Below are 25,898 nucleotides of genomic sequence, written 5' to 3'. Positions count from 1 at the left end.
ACTGTTGTTGGAGCAGGCAGTATTAATACTCTGAAATCTGAAGGAGTTAGTAGAGCGTACACATTTTCTTGGACCGTAACAAAGGTGACACTGAATATATTATTAATTACTTGGATGTTTCACCAGATTTCTCTTTTAATTGAAACTTCTAACCGACTAAAAACGATTCCCCCGTCCCTTTCCCAACTACTGGATGAACGAACTGACCAATAAATAAGTTTCATGTTAGCAAACTAAATTGACGACAATTTTTCCCCTGAAATGATACCAATGTATATTCTATATTTATTAAAGTTAAACTATCGACAAAAAAGGCAATAATCTACAAATTAGCCATGATCGTCAGAATGAAGTTATCTTATTAGTTGTTAGGTTAATATATCATTCTTAGGTCAATATAATGTTAATCAGGAAAGAAGGGAAAAATAGTAATATATAAAATAAAGTTGCAAAAAATATTTAATTAAATTATTTTACCTCATTGCCTGCATGTAGAAGTAATATCCATTAGGTTTTGGCATTTTCACTTCAACAAAAAATCAACAAGAGAACAGCTCTGAAAAAAATATAAAAAATTATCATGTACTTCATGTAGTTTGACATAAAATAAGAAAAACATAGTTTTTTTTAACATGTATGAGACTATCCACAAATGTTAAGTCTAAAAACACAAAATAAAAGAAAATAATATTAATTAAAAATTCAAATTTGCGTAAATTTACAGTTTAAATTTGAGAATATCTTGAGATTTTGCTAAATATTGGCTAAAATTATAGTAATAAAAATTAAAATCCTTTCTACGTTATTGAGAAATGTTATTTTACCAGTCAAATGTCAACTACAGTCAAACTGCCAATAATTTCAAATTAGATTTTTATTACGGGTTTTTATGAAAGTCAACGAGACATAAATAAAAAAAAGAAACTTGTATGTCACAGTGGAGAAAAGGCGGATATCTTTAGGTTTTACAACGTAGGGGGAGGGTAACACTTTGACATTATACTATAAAAGAATATGTCCCATCGTCAAATTCAATCATACAACACCCCTTAAATTATAATAACCAAACTGACAAAACAAACATATTTTATGCAGAATATACAGAATATAAGATTAAATACAAAGTAGTAAAATTCTGAAGAAAAAAAAGGTAACAGTATATATATAAAAAAATCATTAATACATAAACAGGTTATAAAAACTGGTTTCTGATTAAAAGAATAAACGGATCTACTGCAGTTCACGGTAAAATATTGCTGGTAACGAATATTGCTAAAAATCTATGAATTTTAAAAGCTGCTAGCTGACAAACGGCTGGACGTACAGATCATGCCCGCCCGCTGTTTTAAGCGGAATAATAAGGCCTACAAATAATCTGGAATAGCTATAAATCAATAATGCATAATTATCTCGCAGTGCAGAGAAATGCACGAAAAAGGCCTGTTTTACGCGTTTTTTCTTCAGTGAAGCTTTCCCTGTGCATCATTGGATCTTTGCTATTCCAGATTATTTGTAGGCCTTCTTATGCCGCTTAAAATGATGTGCGGGGGTTGATCTGTACGTTCAGCCGTTTGGCAGCTAGCGGCCTTTAAAATTCATAGATTTTTAGCAATATTCGTTACCAGCAATATTTTACCGTGAACTGCAGTAGATCCGAATAAACGTGTGATAGAAAGAACAGAACATCTCCATATTTATTCTGCTGTTGGTTTTCATTTTAATAATCAGAGCTGTCATTCTCACTTTCTTCGTCGCTTGAGGACTCGCCACTAAACCCGTGCAATTTGTGGCTTCCATTTCTGCTTATTCTAACAAATATAATAAGGATATCATCATCCATCATTAGCGAAGCTCAATAATTATGGATGGACATCGGGAAAAAATGATTTTTAGAGCAGTGTCGTCAAAAATAAACATAAATCTTGGTAAAATAAATCACGAAACCTTATAAAAGGGAGAAGTAGCTTTTGCTTGTATCGCGAAAATCGTGAGTAAGCTTCAGTCAAAAGCGATTATTAAGTCTAATTGTTATTAAATATGCGATTAATTATACTATGCGTTTTGTCAATATTAAGAACAGTTAGACTTAATAATCGCTTTTGACTGAAGCTTACGATTTTACGCAATACAAGCACAAACTACTTCTCCCTTTTATAATGATCTTTAGAAGCATTACACACAGTCCGACAGACAGAGAAAGAAACCGTTTTCGTCCACATTTTTAGGGGAATAATATATAAGGTTTGTTAGAAATTTGAAAAGCTTTCGATTGCCACATAAATCATATGATCTCAATTATGGACTTAGATAGTAAGCAAAACGTGCAAATCTAGGAATTGTGTTAGCACCCCAACCGATAAGCAATATGTAGAATGCGAACTTATTCAATTCCTGAAAATTTTAGCCGTCTTCTTTAAAAGGAGTCGAGAAAATCACGTTATCCCCATATTGTTACGGACACTTACTGACTGGCGGACGGACGGACAAACAAAATGAATTTTTAGAGTAGCTTCGCGACTAAAAAGGACAATTAGGTAAAAAAGACGACGTTGCAGCGATTCTTTCAAATAAAGAATGTAAATATTACTGATTTAAAAATCTAATAAAACAGATATAAGTTCGAAGAATAGCGAAAAACTAATTTAAACAGACACGCATTGATATATCCTACTTCTTTTACAGATAGACATCCGATTGCTTTACTGAAGGAATCATTTTCTTGTTTTTTAGCCGAAAAAAAATAATATAAATTCAATGAAAATTGTCAAAGATATAGGAGTTGAACGGGGCACTTTTTGGAGACAAATATCTTAAAAAGCCTTGGGGTTATACGTCAAACGAGAAAAAAATTGTTTTTAAAAAATGACTAAAAGGCATACAAAAACTGACCTGCATTGGTTAACACAGCTTCCAAACCCTGGACAAAGGGTACAGTGCTCTATAAACTTTGGTGTTTCTTCCAAAAAAGCATTTCCGCTGCACAGTCTTACATTTATTTTGTATTTATTCAACTGCTTTAAATAATGGAGATAACCTACAGACATATTGTCTTATTCATCCAATAGGAGAATAGTAAAGATAATCCAGGTCCATCATATTGGTTGAAACATTTTACAGATTTTGGTAAGTAAGGGCATAATTTTTTCATTTCGTTCGCATTAAAGTCAGCTATAAATTGTCGCATATCAAAGAATAAGGCTTTTCTTGGGTAAATTATTTCGTGTAGTAGTGTCTTCCCTCGTGAATCATGTGACAAACCACATAATAAGTTAAGTTATAAATAGTTAATTTCGTAGAGAGGATAGAAGAATAACTTGAGTCCATCACAGAAGCTATGTAAAGGTTATTATAAAAAAGAGAACTCAATCGGTTTTGAGTTATTGAGATCTTAAGGTTCAGACAAATAATCCTGCCTACTTTGTATAATAGGATATAAATAATTCCTAGTAATATAGCATCCAATGTCGCAGGGTTCATTATATTCATCCTTGACCTTAAAGGCTTCCTTAAAAACAAAAAAGGTAAAAAGGGGGGGGGGCGAAAGTGACACTTTTTGTAACCAAAACTAAAAGTCTACAAAGGAACTCAACTAAAAAAGAGTTACAGGTCTGAGATTTTGCATGGCTGTTGCTTTATAGTGGTACAATATGGAACTGTGAAGAAACGGCGGCGCAACCGCCGAAAACCGCCGTTTCCCACTGAAATTTTTTCTGCTTTTTCTCGGCGGTTGCGCCGCCGTTTTTTCACAGTTCCATATTGTACCCCTATAAAGCAACTGCCATGCAAAATGTCAGACCTGTAACTCTTTTTTTAGTTGAGTTCCTTTGACTTTTAGTTTGGGTTTCAAAAAGTGTCACTTTCGCCCCCCCCCCCCTCTTATGGTATTAGTATTTTTCTGAATATGGTACGTACAAGCATGTAACTTTAAGTTGACAAAAAATAAAATTGGAGTAGGTATAAATACGTTGTTTTAATGTAAAACTAGCGGCTACGCCCCTAGAGGCCTCTAGGGGGCACTTGAGGAGGAGAGAGTCGAATTTAATAACCCAATTTCTTATTTTAGAATTTAAAAGAAAAATTTAAAAAAAAATTTTTATTTTTTTTGGGGGGGGGGGGGCGATTTTTTTTTTATTTTTTTTTGGGGGGGGGTGCCGGGCACCCGGTGCCCCCCCCTCATTTTTAATTTTAGTAAAAAAAATTTTAAATTTTTTTTTTTGGGGGGGGGTTGGGTGTGTCCCACCCCCCAAGAAAATAGTTAAAAACCTTCACGGGACCTATGAGAAGCTACCCTGTTAAGGAGAACCCGATCGGTTCAGCGGTTAGCGAGATCCTTCGGTTCAGACACACAGACAAACAGACATCCTGTTACTTTAGTATAAGGATAAAATAGATGCTTCACTCAAAGTTGTCAAGGTCTGTCTTACAGGTCATTCTACATTCATGTAAATCATGTTTAAAAAATGATACCTTGCAATGAATTGACGGACAATCTTCATCAAACTCTTTCAAGAGTTCTTCCAACTTGATATCACAAATGTGACCACAGAGAGGACCTAAAGGAAAGTTCCAATAATGTAAATAAACGAAAAATGTAGTTGCAAGAATATTTTTAAAGTATTGTCTCTATTTAACCTCTCACCTCGTGAGAGTGACTAGGTTCTCTTTGACTTCAGGCTATCGTACCTTATTTCATTGTACATTAGAATTGAACGTGTTGCTATATCACCAAACAAATATCTATGAAGTTATCTAATACTAACGGCTTCGCCCCCTAGATGCCTCTAGGGGCCCTTTAGGAGAGGGGGGTTGAATACATAAACCAGTTTTTTTTAGGGGGGAGGGGGTAATTTTTTCTAGGGGCAATTTCTCTTGGAAGGGTGATGGTACCCTCCCTAATAATAGTTATAAACCTTCCCGGGACCTATGTGAAGCTACCCTGTTAAGGAGAACCCGATCGAAACAGACAGACATCGTTCTGCTTTGTATTATAGATATAGAACAATTTTTGTTGTTTTATTTTAACTGAACGCATAAGAACAAGTGACTTACTTTTGACTCCAGGAAACACAACAAAGTCTGTATTCGTAGCATCATCTGGAATCCTGATATATCCTCTCATTATTCCGGCTCTGGCACAAGAACTTGTGCGTTCAGGTTCATCTACACCCACTCTTTTCAGTAGGTCATGCACCTAAGCAAGGGTCATGAAGGATTGTCGTAATAAGTGACAAGACGCTGAAAATGGCACCTTCTACACTGTTTTTGGATGGTAATAGGTGTTTTTTTTATAAACAACAAAATATGATTTAGTTCCAAAATTTTCAATACCACAGTAGAAGCACTGAGTTAAGATTTAATGAGAATATTTAAAAGAACTGAAGTCTATCTTACAAACAAAAAAAATCACATTTCCTTCATGGAATAATATTTATAGAATAGCTTTATTGGTAAAAACTCTGACTTTACCTCAATACAAGTTAGCCACCCAAGAATCGTTCGATCATTCAATTGACATGGATGTTCGATGTGATCATCATCATTCTCCTCAAATTGTCTACAACTATCAACGTGTGTTTTTTCGGGTTTAGCAAGTTTTGCCTGTTTAGGTTTAGCAGCAGACATTTTGACACTGAAAAAAAATATGACGTAGAAAATATATCCAGAAGTAACATCAGTAAATTAGAACCTCCGAGCTACTCCCTTAGTTAGAATAAAACCTCTATGGGTGAGTCAATAACTACAACAAGCGGTTTCTTTTAAACAGCGCCGCAATAAAAAATTGTCGTGGGAGGGGGTGTCTAATGCTATATTGCCGTTAAGTGTAAGAAATTTGATAAAAAAAAATCAAAAATGTAATAGTTAAGTTAAAAAGAAAACCATTAAATGTCTCCAGTAAAATTTCAATTTAGTCCAACAACGGGGGGAGGGAGGGGGTTAAATGCAACCATCTTGTAGTCAATATGCTAATTCGAATTTTGTTATGAAACTTGGCATTCTTGGTAGGTTCATTTTCTCTAAATCAGAAAATAAGTTGTAAAAGTTGGATATTTTCCAATAGGCTGGTACTGTAGAAATTGAAAAAAAAGCCAAATAAAACGGCTAAGACGCTAGCCGTTACTTTTTGTTCAATTTAGTGAAAATAGACCTACCAGGCTACCAAGGATTACACATGCCAAGTTTCCTAACGAAATTGGGTTTCTATGTGCCATACGTGCTCTGAATTCGAGATAGTAGACTCCCCTCCCTCTTAGTTATTGATAATAATTTTACATAAAAAAATCAACAAAACCTGAATCCATAAGCATTGCTGAAAAATGCTATTTTAGAAGTCAAATGCCATTTAAAGTCAAACTGACAATAAATACTATCTAGTATATCAAAAAATTTAAAAACCAAACAGCAGACTAGTACACATTTTAGTTTTTCACGTCGCCCAGATACTGCTGTTGAATCCTACACATGAAATTGCCATCCAAATTATATGCAAATAAGGCTTACAAGTGAAAAACCAAACGAAGTAAATCTAATTTTTTTAAAAATCAGTTTCCGGATATGAGAATCGAATATTCAGGGGTGTATATTCTGCACAAGATTTATTTTTATTCCCCGGCGACAAATTTTTTTATTTTTTCCCCCCCTAGTTTTTTCTCACCAAGTAGGGGGGAAAATGGAAAAATATTTAAAGAACTCTATATTTTTATTTATTTTTTCCATCCTACCAAACATTTTTTTGTTTTTTTTTCACCAATGGAAAAAATGTTTTCAGTTTTCTAATTTTTTACATTTTTTTCCCCTCCAACCACTTATTTTTCATTCCCCCCCCCCCCCCCCCCTGAGCCGGGGATCCCATGTAGAATATACACCCCTGTTTTCTTATACAAACCTTTTCTGTTTCTCTCCTCTTTCATCTTCATCAACAACTTGGATTGTATCAACATTTTGATCTTCACTTTCAATAACATCCCCGTCGACTAATACTACTTCATCAACTGAGGAATCCTCAGTCTTCCCGTAATTGTTTATAAACTCCTTAATCTCTTTTATCAATGGTTTGTTGTTTCTTACTTTGGTTGGAGAATGATTCTTAAATACTCTTTCCACATGTTCATCCTATAAAATATTGTTAATTTTACATTCGTGTAAAAGGATCTAAAATTTAATTTCTTTGGAATTAAGGGGGGGGGGGGGGGAAGTTTTGACACATTTGCGTAAACAGGGAGTATAGGCTTTATCTTTGGACTGAGAGTATAGGTTATTAGGGATAAAATCATTCTTATATGATGAATTTTCCCAAGTTTTAAGATTTTTTGGATAGGCCTCCAGGTTCCGGAGCTCCAGGCCTCCAGGTCCTCTCTGTACAGGTAAAAATGAAAAAAAAAATTTTTTTTGAAGAGTTAGAAGTCAATTTATGAAACAAAATATGCGTTTTTTTCTTCAAATATGTGAATAACATTCAAAAATATGCAAATTTTGTTTCATAGGTTGACTTCTAACTCTTCAAAAAAAAATTATTTTTGTAATTTTTACCTGTACAGAGAGGACCTGGAGGCCTGGAGCTCCGGAACCTGGAGGCCTATCCAAAAAATCTTAAAACTTGGGAAAATTCATCATATAAGAATGATTTTATCCCTAATAACCTATCCTCTCAGTCCAAAGATAAAGCCTATACTCCCTGTTTACGCAAATGTGTCAAAACTTCCCCCCCCCCCCCCCCCTTACCTTTCTACTTATTTAACAAGGACAAATTTGTCAGTAACAACAAGCTAACAAGCACTTAAGATAGTTAGATAAAAAACAATACATTTACAGGAATAACAAAAATTAAAAGAAAAGCAAAAATACGTATTTTTGGGTGTTTTTGTGAGGTTGAGTGTGTTGTACAATGTGATCAACGTATGAAGAGAGATAACACAGAATTCCCATAATTATAAAATAGATTTCTCACTTTAATTACTTCGACAAAAAACTTACTTTAATTAGAGGATCATAGAATTTGTTTCTATGAACAAGGAAAATATCTGGTCCACATTTGAAAAATCTCACTGTTTCATAATTTTCCACATTTAAAGGTTTGTCTGAATCTCTCAGCGGTAAGCACTGAAAAGTAACCAGTAACATTAAATTCCAAGAAGAACTAAAAGTTAAGACTAACAGTTCCATCCCTGATATCTGAGGGGCATAATGATGAGTAATTCTTGAATAAGAAAGCTAGAAGTCTCTCTATACCGAAAAGTCTAGCTTATTGCTAAACAAAAAAAGATTTCATTTATAGGTCCCGAAAAAGTTTTTAACTACTAACTCACTCACAAAGCAATCTTAAAGAAAAAAATTGTCACAGCCCTTATAAAGTATTTTTTTCAAGGTTTGAGGCAGTGCCCCACTCCCCCCCCCCCCCCCTCCAACCTAGATTAGGGCATTAAAAAATACAAGTATAATCCTTGAGATTGGTTTTTTCACAAAAAAAATCCTAAACAAAGAAATACCTAGGGTAAAGCGGGGCGAACTCGGTGTTTTTTTCGGTTTTTTGAACCTGCAAATCGTAAATATTATTTTTTTTAAATGGGACCAAGACCAGTAGAAAGATCTCGGAAAAGTCGATCAGGTCCTAAAAGGACGTAAACCTAGGACTTTGGGAAGTTTGTCAAAATTGATCTCTAAAACGGCACCGACTTTGCCCCGCCTTGAGGCGAAGTCGGTAGGGCATTTTCAAGCTTCGAAAAATCGATGACGTATTGATTTTATTACAGCATGCCCAAAAGGTAAAAGTTGCTAAATGTAATAAAGAGTATGCACAAAAAAATTTATTAAGATAGGTCAATTTTTTCTACCAAAAAAAAATAATTTTTCCGAAGTACGCGAAATTTGACTTTTTTTTCGAAAATTTTTTTGATAAAAAACATAAAAATACTACCAGAAAAAATAACTTTATATGACTTTAAAGGCCTTATCCTTAAAATTCAGGCAATTTTGAATAGATTTGGCCAAAAAAAATTAGTTCTATTAGCAAAATTTCCTAAAAAAATCAAGTTGAAAAAAAGAGAAAAGTTTGGCAAAATCTGTGGTCGATTTTCCAGCTTCAAAAAACCTATGACATATTGATTTAATTACAGCATGCCCTAAAGGTTAAAGTTGCTAAATGTAATAAAGAGCATTCACAAAAAAATTATGAAGATCGGACAATTTTTTCTACAAAAAAAAATAAATTTTTTCTAAGTACGAGAAATTTGACCTTTTTTCTCGAAAATTTCACTTTTTTTATAGGTATAAAATTGAAAAAGTTAGTATAAAAAGTGAAAAAACCGCATTCGCCCCGCTTTACTTTTAGTCGATTTAAGAAAAAACTATACAAGCTTTTTTAAAGTTTTAAACTGAAATGGATAGCCTATTAGATTCTTAATAAGTCCCCTGAAGACGTCTAAGCTCTAGCTCTTACCAGTTTTTGTCCAACTTACCGTTTTTCCGACCGAAGCAAAAAAATCGAAAAAAAAAATTTTTGTCGTCCGACTTTAAGACCCAATAAGTACCCTAAAAATTCATCTCACAAAAATTTCATTTCATAATTTTTTTTAGGCACTTTAATAAGGAACAAATTTTAAGTTTTTTTCTGTCAGTCGATTAGAACATGGAGAAAAGTGTCATTTAATGAAGGTGGTCAAAAAAATACCGACTTCACCTCAAAACCGAGATCGCCCCGCTTTACCCTATTAACTTGTTCAATTTTTTTAACATTTCAATTAAATAGTTTTTCTGACATTAAACTATTCGTAGCTAGGTATTCGCTCTTAGAGCAATGCATAAAGAATCTTAATATCATTCATTAAAATAGTACGATCTGCAGTAAGAAAAAACTTCTTACCCTATCAGTCTTATATTTATAACGTTGAAAAAGTACTCCAGCTTGTTCCAGTTCTTCCAGAGGTATTTTCAGCAGATGCGCTGGATTGTAACCCTACAATATTTAAGGTAAAGAGTGGCAGGGATATATTCTTAAGAGTAAATAATAGGTAAATAAAATAATTTACAGATATAAAAAATGACGATCATTAGTTAAAAATTATAAAAGAACAATATAATTATTCTCTATAAAAACAAAGCAATTTTGAATGTCTCAATTTAATCTATCTAAAGCTCTTTCTCCGTAGCATTATCATAAAAAAATACCAGGACAGCTTTTGTGAACTTTAAAGGTAATGTTTTTTCCGCTTCCATGGCATTTCTGGCATTTATTGGAGAATACCAACCATCCGCATTGGCAATCCAAATCCGCCCAATTTTTCCCTAAATTATAGTAAATTTTGTTAATTTTAATACTTTTGTAATACTTTTCATGCTCATTTTAGGCTAGAATTTTTTACTTATAAAAAGACTGTTAAAAATATTCTTAGAATCCTCCAGAAAAAAAACAAGAATCCGCAATCCTCGGATTTGTCCGGATTTTTGTAAGAATCCGAATCCGACCCAAAAAATCGGCGGATTGCCATCCCTAGTATTTATTTACAAGAGTAGTTTTAACCTATTCAAATTGTACTTTACATAAATTGTATAACGCTATCATGAATTTAAGAATTAAATACAACAAATATGAAAAGTTCTTACTGGAACTGCTTTCATGTCAGGTTTTATCTTTGTTCTACTTCCAGATTTTACTCGCTGCCGTTTGGCTGGCTGCTTCTTCTCTGAGGAACTACTCTTACGTTTGGTTAGGCGACTAGGGTTTTTATTAGTAATATTATGACTAGAACTAGATGGACTATCTTCTTTTATTTCAATATTGTCTTCTTCTTCAGACAAATCTATAACCGCATTCCTAAATATTACAAAAATATTTAACCAAATTAAAATGTTACGTGAATTTTTAAGGATGTATTTCTCTTTCAATAGTCGGTGGATGGAAGTGTGGTTTACAAAATATTCCCCCATTCTAAAGACATTCAGGTGGTTGTTATATGCTTACATGCGCTGTGGTATTATAAGGAGAGGAAAGGACAGAAAATAGCCTAAAACTTTCCAAAGATATACAGCTAAATTTTAAAACTATCCTCGGACCTATGAAAGTCAATCGGTTCAGTAATTATCGAAAACTTCAGAAAGACAAAAAAAACTTACTAATTTATATATATACTAGCGGTTACGCCCCTAGAGGCCTCTAGGGGCACTTGGGGAGGGGAGAGTCGAATTTGATAACCCAATTTCTTATTTTAGATTTTAGAGGAAAAAGTAGAAAAATAATTTTTTGGGGGGGCGAAATTTTTTTTAAAATTTTAGTTAAAAAAATAAAAAAAATATAAAATTTTTTGGGGGGAATTTTTCATTTTTTGGGGGGTTGGGGGTGTCCCACCCACCCAAGAAAGTAGTTATAAACCTTCCCGGGACCTATGAGAAGCTACCCTGTTAAGCCTAAGGAGAACCCGATCGGTTCAGCGGTTAGCGAGATCCTTCGGTACAAACAAACACAAACATCCTGTTACTTATTATAAGGATTCCAGGATAAAAAGGTTAAATCAATATAACGGAGAGTCGGCATGTAGTAAAATTTAAAATTTAAAATAAACTAAACTATTAGCTGGTTGGTTAACTGTTCCTGTATACTGGGAAAAATAAGATTTATGATATTCTAACTTAATCTACACTACACACCTGTTCATTCTCTTATTTTCTTTTTCTTCGCCTTGATCGCTTGTTACCGCGGAAATTTTTCTCTTCTTAGTGCTGTCAGAGGAAGGCTGAAATAGTAAATGTTAAAAAAATTATTTATCATTTGGCCCATGAAAGCGTTTATTCAAACCCTGAATTATGTATATTTCATATAAATCCTTATACTAAAGTAACAGGATGTCTGTGTGTCTGTGTATCTTTGTGTCTGTACCAAAGGATCTCGCTAACCGCTGAACCGATTGGGTTCTCCTTAACAGGGTAGATTGTCATATGTCCCGGGAAGGTTTTTAACTATTTTGGGGGAGGGTACCACCACCCTCCCAAGAGAAATCACAATAAAATCGAAAAAAAAATCGAAATATTTCCGCCGCATAGTGTCGCTAGCGTAGTCTCACTAGCGTAGTCGCGCTGCGTAGACGGATGAATTTAACAAGGGGGGGGGGGGGGGGGAAGTTCTGACACATTTGCGTAAACCTGGTGTACAGGCTTTACCTTTGGACTGAGAGGATAGGTTATTAGGGATAAAATCATTCTTATATGATGAATTTCCCCCAGATTAAAGATTTTTTGGATAGGCCTCCAGGTTCCGGAGCTCCAGGCCTCCCGGTGGTCTCTGTACAGGTAAAAATTAAAAATAAGATTTTTTTTTGAAGAGTTAGAGGTTAACTTATAAAACAAAATATGCTTCTTTTTTATTGTTATTCACATATTTGATAAAAAACATACATAATTTGTCTCATAAGCTGACATCTAACTCTTAAAAAAATTTTTTTTTTCATTTTTACCTTTACAGAGACAACCTGGAGGCCTATCCAAAAAATCTTAAATCTGGGGGAAATTCATCATATAAGAATGAATTTATCCCTAATAACCTATCCTCTCAGTTCAAAGATAAAAATAAAATAAAAAACATTTAAAGGCCACTTTAAAGGGGGGGGGGGGGGGGAAATGTGGTGACTCGTGCCACGACATGCCAGCAATTTTATTTTGGGTGCTACTCCCTTAGTTTTAGAGATAATTGGGTGAAATCTTTTGGGCTGGGTCACTAATTACCCTAACTATTGGTATCTTTCAAAAAAACGGCGGCGGGTCCGCCGCTCCCGCCGTTCGCCGCCATTTTCCGCCGCCGCCAAAAAAAAATTTTTTATTGCATTTCTCGCCGAATTATGCAATTTGGAATCATTTGAGACCATGTTATTTTTTTCCAAAATTTTTCCCCTTATAACCAAAGATATTGAGACAAAACCTTTTGAGGTAGATCAATAAAAAAATATTTGAATAAAAAATGGCGGCGGTACCGCCGCTCCCGCCGTCCACCGCCATTTTCCGCCGCCGCCGCCAAAAAAATTTTTATTGCATTTCTCGCCGAATTAGGCAATTTGGAATCATTTGAGACCATGTTATTTTTTTTAGGGATGGGAATCCGTCGAATTTTTGGGCCGGATTCGGATTCCGGATTCTGAAGGAATCCGTCAAAAAAAGATACGGATTCTTGCGGATTCCGGATTCTTATTTTTGGCGGATTCCGGATTCGGATTCCGGATTCTAGCAGTATTTTAAAAGGCCGTCCGTCACAGAGGGATAGCTTTTTTCGTTAATTTATCACTATGTAACTTGGTTGAAGCCTTGATTTGTTTAAAGTGTTGACTTCCAGCATAACTAAAACATTTACATCACATTAGTAAATTTAAAAATTTAAGTGCTACGTATGTCCTAAAAATGTGCTTGGTATTTTCTAACCTATTTAAATTAAATTTAGCCTACCAATTTAGAATCCGGAATCCGCTATAAAAAACGGATTCCGGATCCGGATTCGGATTCTAAAATTGGCCGAAAATTGGGCGGATTCCGGATTCGGATTCCGGATCCGGATTCCCATCACTAATTTTTTTCCAAAATTTTTCCCCTTATAACCAACCCTGTGGGGGGGCTTAGTCATTTTTTTCAAATTCTCGTTTATCAAGATATATCTTAAATTCAGTGCTTCTCCTGTGCTTTTAAAGATATTGAAACAAAATCTTTTGAGGTAGATCAGCAAAAATATATTTGAATAAAAAATGGCGGCGGTACCACCGCTCCCGCCGTCCACCGCCATTTTCCGCCGCCCACAGGACGGCTTGTAAAGGGAAAAATTTTTGAAAAAAATAATATGGTCTCAAATGATTCCAAATTGCCTAATTCGGCGAGAAATGCAATAAAAAAATTTTGGCGGCGGCGGCGGAAAATGGCGGTGGACGGCGGGAGCGGCGGTACCGCCGCCATTTTTTATTCAAATATTTTTTACTGACCTACCTCAAAAGATTTTGTTTCAATATCTTTAAAAGCTTAGGAGTGTCACTGAATTTAAGATATACCTTGATAAACGAGAATTTGAAAAAAATTACTAAGTCCCCCCCACAGGGTTGGTTATAAGGGGAAAATTTAAAAAAAAAAATAACATGGTCTCAAATGATTCCAAATTGCATAATTCGACGAGAAATGCAATAAAATTTTGGGGTAATTAGTGACCCAGCCCAAAAGATTTCACCCAATTATCTCTAAAACTAAGGGAGTAGCACCCAAAATAAAATTGCTGGTATGTCGTGGCACGAGTCACCACATTTCCCCCCCCCCCCTTTTAGAATTGCTTTGCTTATAATATTGTCTTTGTTGTCCCAGGAATCAGCATACCAAAAAATAAAAATAAGATCAATTGGAGAATTAGATCACATACAAATTTTTTGTTAAAGAAGTAAAAAAACTAACATTTTAAAATGGACGTACGGACAACCTGGTAATGATTATAGAGTTGCTACGCTTTCTAAATCGAACTTTACTACAGGAATCCCCATGCAAAGTTTGAAATCGATAGGACAATTCTAAGTTCTAACACATGCCTAAATTGACGAAAAAAGCTATCCGTTCCGAACGGACGTAAGGACGGACCGACCCTAATTATAGAAAAGCTTTGCTTTATTTATAAATACAGACAATTTATGAAGATAAGTAACTATAAAATTTGGTAATTTAAAATCAAATAAAGGCATTGTAGGCGTTCCCCTTATCACCTGATGAATGAAGAGCATATTATGCCTTAAAGACCAAAACTATTTATTTCTTTTTCATTAACTTGGATTAAAATAAGAAAAAAATATATCAACAATTTGATCATTTAAATAACCACCTGAATCAATGTTGGAGAAAAAAGCTTTGAACACATTGGACAGTCAACCATTGAATCTTTCCTTAAAAAATCATAAATATCCTTATCAAAATAAAAGTTAAATCTAAAAAAATTCAGGGGTATATATTCTGCATAGTTGACCCTGCTAAAGGGGGGGGGGGGAATGGAAAAAATTAAAAGAACTGAAAACATTTTTTTCCCAATTTCCTCCCCTGCTTGGTGGAAAAAACTAAATGGGATAATTTGAAGAAATAAAAAGTTTTGAATTTTTTTTCTTTTTTTCCCCTTCCTTGCTGGAAAAATCTAAGAGGAAAACAACAAAAAAAATTTGCAGCAGGGGAAATAAATCTTGTGCAGAATATACATACACCCCTGTGTGGAAATGAACGGTCAATAGATCAAAAAATTAATTAATTTTTAAAATATTTGGTAATTTTTTTCGTGATTATGGATGGCAACAGCACGTAGTAAAGACAATTTTTTAAGATGCCCCCAAATATTACCTACTTTTTAGATTTATTCCCCTTGTTGGACATGCTTTAGGTATTCATGAAATCAATTGAGTAAGTTGAGATTAAGGTTTAACTTACTTTTTAGATTGAGAAGTTTTATTTGTTTCTTCTCCAGTTTCCTTTCTTTTTGGCATTTTAGTTAAGTTTTCTTTCTAAAAAAACTTTTGTAACAGCGCAATATATGGTGGTGTTTTTTTATTAGGGTTGGGCTGGATATCCGGTGTGGCCGGATATCCGGCCGGATATCCGGCCATATTCAATATCCGGCCGGATACCGGATATTGAAACTATCCGGCCGGATATCCGGCAATATAATCTTTTATATTTTACAACAAAAATCTCTGTTTTTTTAAATCTTAAATGGCTGTAATTTTCTTTTTATTGAAGCTAAAAGAAAATTTTTTTCTAAATATGTTTATCTTTATGTAAATTTTATATTAGAAATCTCAAAACATAAATTTTGGCGGTGGCAGCAGTACTTGGCAGCTGCCAGCCGCAAACCGACGGTTGGCAGGTAAACGGCAACGTGTTTTATGAAGTTGTAATAAGTCATGAAGATATATAAAAAGCTTAAGTTTAAAATTTGAAATCTTCAAGTAAAAAGTTGCGGTCACAGAAACCGTTTAAAGATTTCTGGAGACCTAAAGGTTCAGAACTTGCAGGATTATACCTGGAACCTGAAATCGACTTGAACATCTATATTACATATGAGGATGTACGACTATAGGATATTTTAGTATGAAATGCTTTGTTTAAGTAAAAAAAATATTTTTACTTTTTACCTGAATGACCTTACCAGATTTGCTGGCATCCTGTGCCCGCCAGGAAGGAGGTATTACAAATTTCAACTCTTAGTTATGTGTCATACCCATATTTCGAAAGTCACTCAGTTGTAGCCCTCTACCTTTTATACACAGAAAATGGGATAGAAAAAAACAGAGGGGGGGCAGGCATTAACGCCACCTCCCCGCCCATCCTCCAACCGTTAGGGGTTGATATTACATATTGAGGGTAGTAATAGTTGATTAGATTTATTTGCTATGGAGATTTAATAGTTACTTAATTTTTAGGTTTTAACCTTAATTTTATCCTATTATATAAAGTAGTAAGCTTTTTTTTGTCTGTGGCGAAGGATCTCGCTAACTGATGAACCGATATGGTTCTCCTTTTTAGGTCCCAGGGTGGTTTTAGTCAGTTTAATTTTTATAAAAAAGTCGTTGTAAGGGTTTAAGTTATTTTTCTGCACTTTCATGTCCTTTCTAATATCCCTAGATACTAGGGACGCAGCCGCTAGTATAATATAAAACACCAGTTTATGAAGAATTTTTTTGCGGGTATAGTCCCTTTCGTGGCAACGCCCCTTAAGGAGCGATTATTCGTATTTTCACAGTAGCTTTCCTCCTATTTCTAGCCCCTTGCAGGGGACTCTAACCTTGCGGGGCCAATTGCCTAGCCCTGCGGGGCAATCACCTAACCAAATATAACCTAACCTAACCTAAAATAACCTATTAAAAGCAATTTTAAAAATACAACGAATCGCCCCTTAAGGTGCGTTGCTACGAAAGGGACTATATCCTTTTTTGATACTTTAATATGTAGTAATTTGGCCGGTTATCCGGCCGGATATCCGGTAATTTGGCCGGATAACCGGATATCCGGCGTTGGCCGGATATCCGGCCCAACCCTATTTTTTATTTAACCATAAAGTTTGTTATACTTTCTAAGACTAATTTTAAAACAAGGGATTGGAATCTAAAGTTAGGTATTGCAGTTCTTTAAATGATTGTGAATTTGTATGAAATGTAGGCGGAACTTCCGCTGCTGCCAATTTTTACTTTTATTTGCACTTTTTTAATGCTCAACAATGAATTTTTTTCAAAACATAAAATGCAATTAAATTAAAGTAAATTTTATCAACAAAAAAGTTTGTTTTAAATGAATTGAAATTGTTTCATTTGACTAGAAAATGAAATGAGTTGGGCGGAGCTGAGGTGTTGATTTTCAATAATTAGGTGTGTGGCGTCGCCATTATTAAACCAACTAGACTGCCGGCATGTCTTATTAAGGCATTCAATAAAGATTTAAGTCAAAGAACAGCAGATACTGTTATTGTCTAATTAATATCAAATGTTTTGTTAAATTCAAGGTGTATTTAAAAGATCACGACCAACACGTACATACTTGAGCTATAAAAAGCAAATATACGTTTTAAAAAAGTAATAAGAATAACATCCATAACAGCGAATCATATCAAATTCGACAGACAAACGAACATTAACAAATGTAATACAAGGTAAAAACGCGTTCATTATTCAACAGTGTAAACATAACAAAAATTTAATTTACAATAAAAGCAACCCCTTACGTACGGATGGACAGACCGTCAACTTTGTTTACAGAAATACTACGCTATATTATTAAAGCTGGACGCAAACATAAAAGGAAATGAATATTATATTTCTTAAATATCCACTGGATTAGAACCGGTTCTCAACCACACTGAAAAATAGCTGATTTTATGCTAATATTACGTTTTTATATCCGTGGAAAGCTGTTTATAATACAATGCAATAATTTAAACTATTCCAGTTTAGCTTCAAAACCGATAAATATCCGCTATATTAGAACAGGATCTCAGCCGTACTGAAAAATCATGCATTTTATCGAATTATAGACAATTAATATTCAACGAAACGTAAAATGAAATATTATATTTAATTAATAACAGTTTTGTTACCCCGGGCCTTAAGCACCTTTCGGGGCAAACAAAACCTGACTTAATCATAAGATTTTTCATTTTACTTCCGCGAAAAGTTGTCTATGATACGATGCAATATAAAGCTAGCTTTTCCAGGCTAAAATTCCGTATTATTCCTAATTTAAATCCGGTTTTAGGTCGTACTGAAAAATCATACATTGCATTAAAGACAATTTTCTAAAAAAATTAAATGAATTCTAGATTACTGATTAGTTGGCATCGCAGAAAACTTTAAAATTCGATGCTTTATTTATTTTGCTAATTTCAACGAAATTGCGCCATAATTTACGACAATAATTCTCCCGCGTTTGTTTACATAAAAGGCTCCGAGAGAAAAGCATGATGAAAGAGACATTTCTTCTCTTACCAAATATTCATGAAATATATCGATCTTTCATGACAATTAACAAAAATATTAGTGTTGTAAATTGTATTGGTTTTGAAAAATCATGTTTATCATGATTTCTACATACTTTAACGGACATCATATCTAAAGATACATCAAGAAAATTAAATAAAACACATTTAAAAATTACGGGGAAATATGATCTAGATACTTTTCATTCGAAATCCAGAGATGGGTTTTTAAAAGATGCCGCGTTTTTTCTCGACATTTTTTATGCTATGAATAACAAGCGCGGCATTCGCCAAATCTAAACAAAGTATACAACTATTTATTTAATTATTTCGCTTTTGTTGGTACAGCCTTTAAAAGAAAAAAAAAATTATCTTAAATCCATTTTTGCTGCATATTATTATATATTAATATATCTTTTTAGAGCTATATTAGACATTATACAAATGGCTAAAATAATAATTTTAATATTTTGAATTCTTAAGTTGTATACTCTGTTTAGATTTCGCGAATGCCGCGCTTATTATTCATAGCGTAAAAAATGTCGAGAAAAAACGCGGCATCTTTTAAAAATCCATCACAGATGTTTGTTTGCCGCGAAAATTTAAAATGGTAGGATATCGTCTTTGATTCATATTGGAATAATTGTCGGTTTTTTATGGATGGGGTCTTTTATCGAAAAACAACATCGAATTTGCGGTGCATGGCCATGGGGTTCGGGAGGGGACTAAGCGTCGGGGACGGGAGCATAGGGGGAAAAAGACTACCCATTGGGAGTTTATTTATTTGTTGACTTTTTGTAGACAAAAAGTAAAGAAATTCAAATTTTTGCGGTATGACCGTTTTAGGCTCTGTTTGAAATGACCGGCAGGGGTCAATTTTGTTGGAGGCCCGTTGGGGCCAGCCGCATAGGCAGGGACCCCAGGCAGGGGTCAAAAAAGAGTGTATGGGGCAGCCAGGTAGGCTGCCATTACCACTGATTTTACATGTACAGTTGGGGAGGACCCAAAAGATTCCATTTGAAAAGGGAGAGTATCCCAGCCAGGCACAGTGTAGAATATGGGGGAGGCCCCAGGGTTGACAATGGAAAAGAGGGGGAGCACCCCTAAAAAGTTGGCGGGGTTTTGTTGAAACCGTTGGCCATGGCAGACAGCACTGCCGGTGAAAAGGGGGAGGGAGGTACTCCCACAGGGGTACAGGGGAAAGGTCAGATGAGCAGACCGCCGGGAAAAGGGAGAGGGGAGGGGACGGAGTCCCCTCGCTTCCAGTATGGTCAGTCTTGACTTAAACAAAACGTTTTCATTCAAAAATAAGGTGGGGGTTCGAATGGAAAGGGATGACTTTACCCCCTGGTTTAAAGGACACAGGGGAAAGGAGATTACCACTATAGGCAGGCGGCCTACAGAGGCGGCATACACTCTTTACCTAGCTGGCCAGAGTTAGTTTATCAGCGACCATTCAAGTAGTAACATATCAAAGATATATAAAAGCATCAGTCCATATTGTTATTAATACTTTACCTATATATACAGTGACAAGAATAAAGAGTTTATTGAAGTCAAGCACATGCCTTTATTAAGATTATATAAAGTGGAATGAAAAAATATTTTTAAAAAAATTCTTTGAAAAAACCCACCCTCCCCTCCCTTAATAAACAATAGTAGTATTTACACTGTATGGCTACAAAAAACTTAACATTTTAATAATAAGGATTCTTGTGTAATAATGCAATTGATTAATAATTAATTATTTTTATTTCAGATTCCAAACGAAGAACAATTTGTTATCCCTACAGCACATAATTTTTTGTCTGGACTAAAATGGCAGCGAATGATGAAAACAATAGGCTCCCTGAGTTAGGGAATTTGGAACAGCATCTTCCACCCCCATTCCATGACAATGGATATGAACCAGTGTCCCCAGGTAATATTAGGTTAACATATTAAAATTTTTTTCTTAATGGAAAGCACCTAATCCCACAGAAATAGAATGATATTTTATCCAATAAATCTTTCAAATTCACGGATACCAATTTAAAACAATTAAAACTTAACCTAGTTTGAATTATGGTATAATAAAATTCAAAAACAAAGAATGTTTGCTTTAATGGGAATAAATCGCTAAGTGTGTAAATAAATTTTATTTCAAAAAGAGGCGGACAGCGATATTTAACATCAAAGGGAATATGGTTTAACAACAAAAAGTTTCCTTTACAATTATTTAATATTTGAAATATCATATTATAGAAAGTAGTAAGCGTTTTTTGTCTAGCCTGAAGGATTTCATTAATTGACTAATCGAAATTGTTCTCTTATACATTGAGGCTTTTCACAGGTCTTAAAAAGTTTTTTTAAAGAATATTTTAGAAGAGGGTTTCTTTACTTTTCTTCTCCCCCAAATATTTTTATCTCTTTAAAAAATTAGAGTTTAAAACGGGATAAGGCTGATTTTTCACCCTATAAATAGTGCCCCTAGAGGCTCCCAGGGGTGTAATCATTAGTTGTTTCATATAGTATTAAAAATAATATTTATTTTCTTTTTCAGCGGTTCCGACCATACAGGAGGAAACAGAGGATCAACCTAGCTACTCTAATACAGGAAAGAATAAAATAAAAAGTTTATTGGATTACATTTATTATGGGTTCAGTTTATGAACAACATACTTAGGTATATTAACCAAATTAAAACGTCTTATTTAAAATAGTTATTTAAGTCAGCATGAACAGAAATCCTTAATAAAAGCTAATATTAGAGTCATTGACATAATTCTCAAAAATTGAAAGAATAAAAAAATGTTTATATAACAATGTTAGTTCACGACAACATACCCGAGTCACATTGACCAAAGTAAATTGTTTTATTCAAATTATTCATAAGATGTCATGAAAACAAATGATATTGTATAAAAAAAAAAAAAAAAAATTCATATTGATTTTATTCTGTTTCAAAGGACATCTAGTTGACAACCTTGTCGAGGCAACATTGGGCACAGCCACCAATTCGCAAGCAGACAACAACCAGCTAAGAGCTAGCTCCAACAACCAATTACCACCTAGATCTGCAAGTGTTCCTCCTTCCCTAAGACCTGCGAGAGTTCCAGCAACAAACAATGGATTACCAAGGAGGGATCAGTCACCAGAAATAATATTTTCAAATATTGCTCCTTCACACAACACAGGTCACAACAATAATGCCGCCACATTCCGCCCCGCCATGCAAAACAGACAGCGTCATGTTTCTACAGACAATGTTCACACCAGGATCCAACACGCAGAAAATAGAAACACGATGGGCTCCAGCGAAGGAAGACATCTAGTAAACCTACTAACTGACGAGGATAGAATCTATTCCATCATCAACAACCAACCACAAACAACAAGTGATTTCCGTCAGCCATTTGTAACCCCAAGGAGATTACAAGATGTACAATCCTTTATGAAATTAGAACCCGAACCTGAGAAGCAAGCAGGGACCAGCAACAACCAAGACAAGTTATCGCCGGAGATGGTGGCGCAGATTATAGCCAATGCATTGGCACAAACCAAACAGTTAGAAGAATCAAGGGACAACACCGCAGCCGCAACCACAGCCACATCTTCTAATATAACAGGGATTACAACAGCACCTGCAACACAAAGGTCAAATCACATCAACGCCACCCCCTTCCCCATCCCAGAGGGGTGGCAACAAGTGAGACTCCCAGAGCATAGGTGGATCAATGGAATACCAAGCAAATCACGTGATCCACAATTCATGGTAATGCACGCATCCATATTACAACAACAAAGACTTTCGGGTATCACCAAGATAAATTCATTGTTCTGCAAGGAAAATTCCTTTCTCAAATTATTGCAGAAGTTTTTATTAGATGTCACATCAGCCAAGAGTAATATAGAGGTAAGTTAGTTTTAAAAAAAAGGACATTATATTGAAATTACAAGGTAGTTGCATAGATTTTGGACTCAAGCCATTTTTATTCATTTAATTCACTTTCCAATACATTTTTAGAATCCTATATACAAAACCAATGTTTTGGAGCCGGAACAAGGAGCATTCATATCTTTGATGGAATCGGAGCCGTTATTTTTAGTAAAAACGGCTTCGGCTCCAGATTAATCAAAAAAGTAACAAGTCAATTTAGCATTGGTTTATTGTTATACATTAACCTGAAAAATCATGGTCATTCAACAAATAAACACACAATTCTTTTATGTTGATATAGTTCTAACTAAATAAAAGAAGAATATTATAGATAGATTTGTTTATTAAATCCAATAGAGAATAATTTTGATAGTTTGGAGCAGCAGTAAAATTATACGGCTCCAGAACACTGAGAATAATATTAGTTTTTTAAAATTAGTTATTATATTTCAGGACTCTCTGCGTGAGCTCTATACCTGTCATACACCATTGGAGTTACATTCCGAGTTGCACAGGTCCATGGAATCAAGTTTAATGGCGCTAGAGATGTTGAACAACGTATTGCGTTTTGGGGCGTTGGTTTTTTACACTTCACCAACGGTTGTGCTGTGCATGGCTACAGCTGATGTAGGCACCATTTTACAGGGTGAACAGTTAGCTCTGTACAATCAGTACACAAAAGAGTATGAAGAAAACGAACGCAAACGCAAAGAACGCGACAACAAGCACAACAGCTATACAGGTCAGAAACGGTTTGCCGGCACTTGTCACTCATGCGGCAAGGTTGGTCACCGTATGTCGGAATGTCACAACAAAGAGAATAAGAAACCTTCCAAGTGAATCGAGGCGGCGGCCCCAGTTATTAAATCAGACGGTGAAACATCGGAATTATCCACAGTAGCTGATACTGGCAGCCGCGCTCATACTATATACGATAGTTCAAAACTTTATGATTCTAATTTTTCCGGCCCCAAAAGTTTGCTTGAACACACTAGTGATATTACACCTAATTGTGATAATATTTGTGATACACCAGAGGTCTGTCCCCAGATTGATACTATGATTAACATTAACTGTACCACATCTCCCGGTGACAAGGATGATAACATAATTGTTGACAATGACATGAGTGATGAATCCTTTGTGCAATATATCGACAATCATATAGCTGATTTAAACTGTTTTTAAACTATTTTTGAATGGGGGTTCAAAAATATACTAGGACACCTATAGAATCAGACTGCAGAGCCCAAATTTGAATTAAGTCCCCAATAAACTTTTTTTGGGGGATTTAAAAATTAATTTTTACTGTTGCTTTGGTAATTTTGACCAGATCAAAAGGTCTTCTTTTACTTCGTGTAATATTGTAACTTAGTGAATAATTTTATATAATTCACTTTATACTGATACAATAAAAAAAACATTACTCTGTTCAATGGAAATTATTTTTTTTTCTAAAACAATAAATTTCATTGAAAAATCTGACATAATACAATGAAAAACATAATGCTGAATTTAAACCAATAAGAAATTTTCTTTCATTTCAATTCTTTATAATTTCCGAAAGAGTGTTTTCACAAAGTGACTTATTTCAAACGTAGTTAAATAATTTTATCTAATAAAAATGAAAAGAATGGAAACCCTACTCATAAAAGATACATACTTTTTAAAAATATTTTAAAAAATATGTTTGAATAATCTTATTTTATATCATATTTGTATATGTGACAAAAGTAAATTTGTTGTATTGCATAAACATTTGTTGTCATCTTAATTTGTTTAACCCTTTACAGCCAATTTTTATGTGTTTTAATGTATAATAGACATGAAACATTTTTATGTTGATTAATTGATATATTGTAAAGAATTAATTTTTAATTAGTATTGATAGATAAAATCAAAAGACCTAACTTTACTGTATACTAGCATACAATATTTACGAAGCAAGACACTCTAAAAGCTATGTATTTTACCTACAAAGGAAAGAAACATCACGATTCAGTAAAAATTATTTAATCCATAGTAAAAAATAAACTTTAAAATCCTAATAAATATTGATATGGGCAATTGTTCTCATATTTGGCTTTGCAGTATGATTCTACAGGTGTCAAAGTATATTTTTGATATACCTTTCAAAAATAGTTTAAAAACAGTTTAATCAGTTGTGGTTATAAACCATTGAAACGCAACATACATTCAGCAGAAGCTTATGATTTTTATAAGGATATTCTCGGAGCCGATCAAAAAGTTCTTGATTTACTTAAATTTGGTTATGTTCCAAAATTTGTGAAAAAACCCCCTAGCGCTATAGATTTACCAAATAACAAAAATGCTAGGTCACAACTTGTTTTTGTGAAGGAACAAACGGACGAATGGTTGCGCAAAGGGATAATAGTACAAACGGTTGTGAAACCAAAATTCGTAAATCCGATTTCTGTTGCAGTCAAGAAAAACTCAGCCACAGGTACATCCAAGCTTAGGATGTGCCTTGACCTTTCAAGATCATTGAATGGGCTACTTCAAGACGAGACTTGCACAATGGAAGATATCCACAATGTCATGCCCAGGTATGTTAAATATTATAAAATAAAAGTTAATAGATTTAGTCGTATTTTAGTTTTCAAATTTCATCAGATTTTAGTATTAGTACCCAATAACTTTTGTTTAATAGTCGCCTCTAGTATAGCAATTTTGTCCGATACTTAAACCATTTGTTTATTCAAATCTAAAGCCTGCAAATAGACCAGTTAACCATTCTGATTCCACCGGGCTTATGGGGGGAAGGGGCGAGATGAAGGGGTTTTTCATAAGTGACAAGAATACAAATTAAACAAATATTTGTTTTGTTGTGACAAATTTCATTTATGAATATAATATTTGTTTTATTTAAGGATCGTGCCCAACTCTTGGTTATCAGCAGTCGATATAAAATCGATGTACACACACTTGAGGATCCATGAACAATTCCGAGGATATTTTGGGTTTCTCACTGACATCAGATAGCGGAGATAGAGTCTTCTACGAATTTCATTTTCTGCCATTTGGAACAGGTGAGCCAATTGTTTTTCTTTAACAGGGGGGTATATTCTGCACAAGATTTATTTTTTATTTTTTCCCTGCCACAAACGTTCTTATTTTCCTTCTCCCCTTTAGTTTTTTATCACCAAGGAGGGGGGGAGAAATGGAAAAAATGTTTTCAGTTTTCTTAATTTTTACATTTTTTCACTTCAACCAACCATTTTTTATACCCCCCCCCCCCCCCGTGAACAGGGGATTCCATGTAGAATATACACCCCTGTATAATAATCATTTTTTATTTAGCAGCAAGTCACAGAGAAGGGACTGGCAGCAGCTTACATATCAACATGATTAATAAGTTGTTTATATTTTCAGGACCAGCTACCTATTTGATGGATATTCTTCTTATTCCTATCAAAAGATATTGCCACGCAATGGGCATCGACATCAGTGTGTTTGTCGATGACTCATTAAATGTTTCCATGACCAGAGCCAAGGCGGAGGCTTGTTTGAAAG

At 34.4% G+C, this 25,898-nt stretch overlaps 4 protein-coding genes across 4 annotated transcripts in view; 2 read left to right on the top strand and 2 right to left on the bottom strand.

Moving 5' to 3' along the window:
• The window catches only part of LOC145322650 (protein maelstrom homolog), a 209,714-nt gene that overhangs the window by 10,421 nt on the left and 173,395 nt on the right, over positions 1-25,898 (bottom strand). Inside the window, exon 2 of the mRNA XM_080164825.1 lies at positions 478-558. Within this exon, the coding sequence (XP_080020951.1) occupies positions 478-521 (44 nt within the window). The 5' untranslated portion in view covers positions 522-558. The remainder of the gene's footprint in view (positions 1-477; positions 559-25,898) is intronic.
• On the bottom strand, positions 1,632-15,484 carry LOC145322651 (uncharacterized). Its single transcript, XM_080164826.1, has 14 exons — positions 15,409-15,484; positions 14,819-14,879; positions 11,638-11,723; positions 10,597-10,807; positions 10,162-10,278; positions 9,857-9,949; positions 7,972-8,097; positions 6,884-7,110; positions 5,467-5,629; positions 5,050-5,191; positions 4,468-4,553; positions 3,446-3,505; positions 2,890-2,987; positions 1,632-1,808 (listed from the first exon to the last, which is right to left on the bottom strand). Exons 1-14 carry the CDS (start codon positions 15,462-15,464, stop codon positions 1,718-1,720), a joined length of 1,617 nt encoding a protein of 538 aa, XP_080020952.1. The 5' UTR covers positions 15,465-15,484; the 3' UTR covers positions 1,632-1,717.
• Positions 21,081-23,517, top strand: LOC145323104 (uncharacterized). Its single transcript, XM_080165488.1, has 3 exons — positions 21,081-21,084; positions 21,394-22,340; positions 22,818-23,517. The coding sequence occupies exons 1-3, from the start codon at positions 21,081-21,083 to the stop codon at positions 23,202-23,204; spliced, it is 1,338 nt and encodes a 445-aa protein (XP_080021614.1). The 3' UTR covers positions 23,205-23,517.
• The window catches only part of LOC145322647 (uncharacterized), a 5,437-nt gene continuing 4,064 nt past the window's right edge, over positions 24,526-25,898 (top strand). Inside the window, exons 1-2 of the mRNA XM_080164821.1 lie at positions 24,526-24,931; positions 25,256-25,414. The gene's annotated coding sequence lies outside the window, so the exon portion shown is untranslated. The remainder of the gene's footprint in view (positions 24,932-25,255; positions 25,415-25,898) is intronic.

The sequence above is a fragment of the Acartia tonsa genome, chromosome 6 (genome assembly GCF_053477335.1).
Source record: "Acartia tonsa isolate MP-2025a chromosome 6, ASM5347733v1, whole genome shotgun sequence".
NCBI lineage: Eukaryota > Metazoa > Arthropoda > Copepoda > Calanoida > Acartiidae > Acartia > Acartia tonsa.
This window is presented reverse-complemented; position numbering and strand designations above follow the sequence as displayed.

Excerpts from the sequence above, each read along its gene's own strand:
- LOC145322651 (XM_080164826.1), bottom strand. The coding sequence starts at position 15,464 with ATGCCAAAAAGAAAGGAAACTGGAGAAGAAACAAATAAAACTTCTCAA. Across the intron at positions 4,554-5,049 it reads TGTGTTTCCTGGAGTCAAAA|GTCCTCTCTGTGGTCACATT; the intron begins GTAAGTCACTTG and ends ACTTTCCTTTAG. Across the intron at positions 1,809-2,889 it reads AGCTGTGTTAACCAATGCAG|AATAAGCAGAAATGGAAGCC; the intron begins GTCAGTTTTTGT and ends TATATTTGTTAG.
- LOC145323104 (XM_080165488.1), top strand. Across the intron at positions 22,341-22,817 it reads CAGCCAAGAGTAATATAGAG|GACTCTCTGCGTGAGCTCTA; the intron begins GTAAGTTAGTTT and ends ATTATATTTCAG.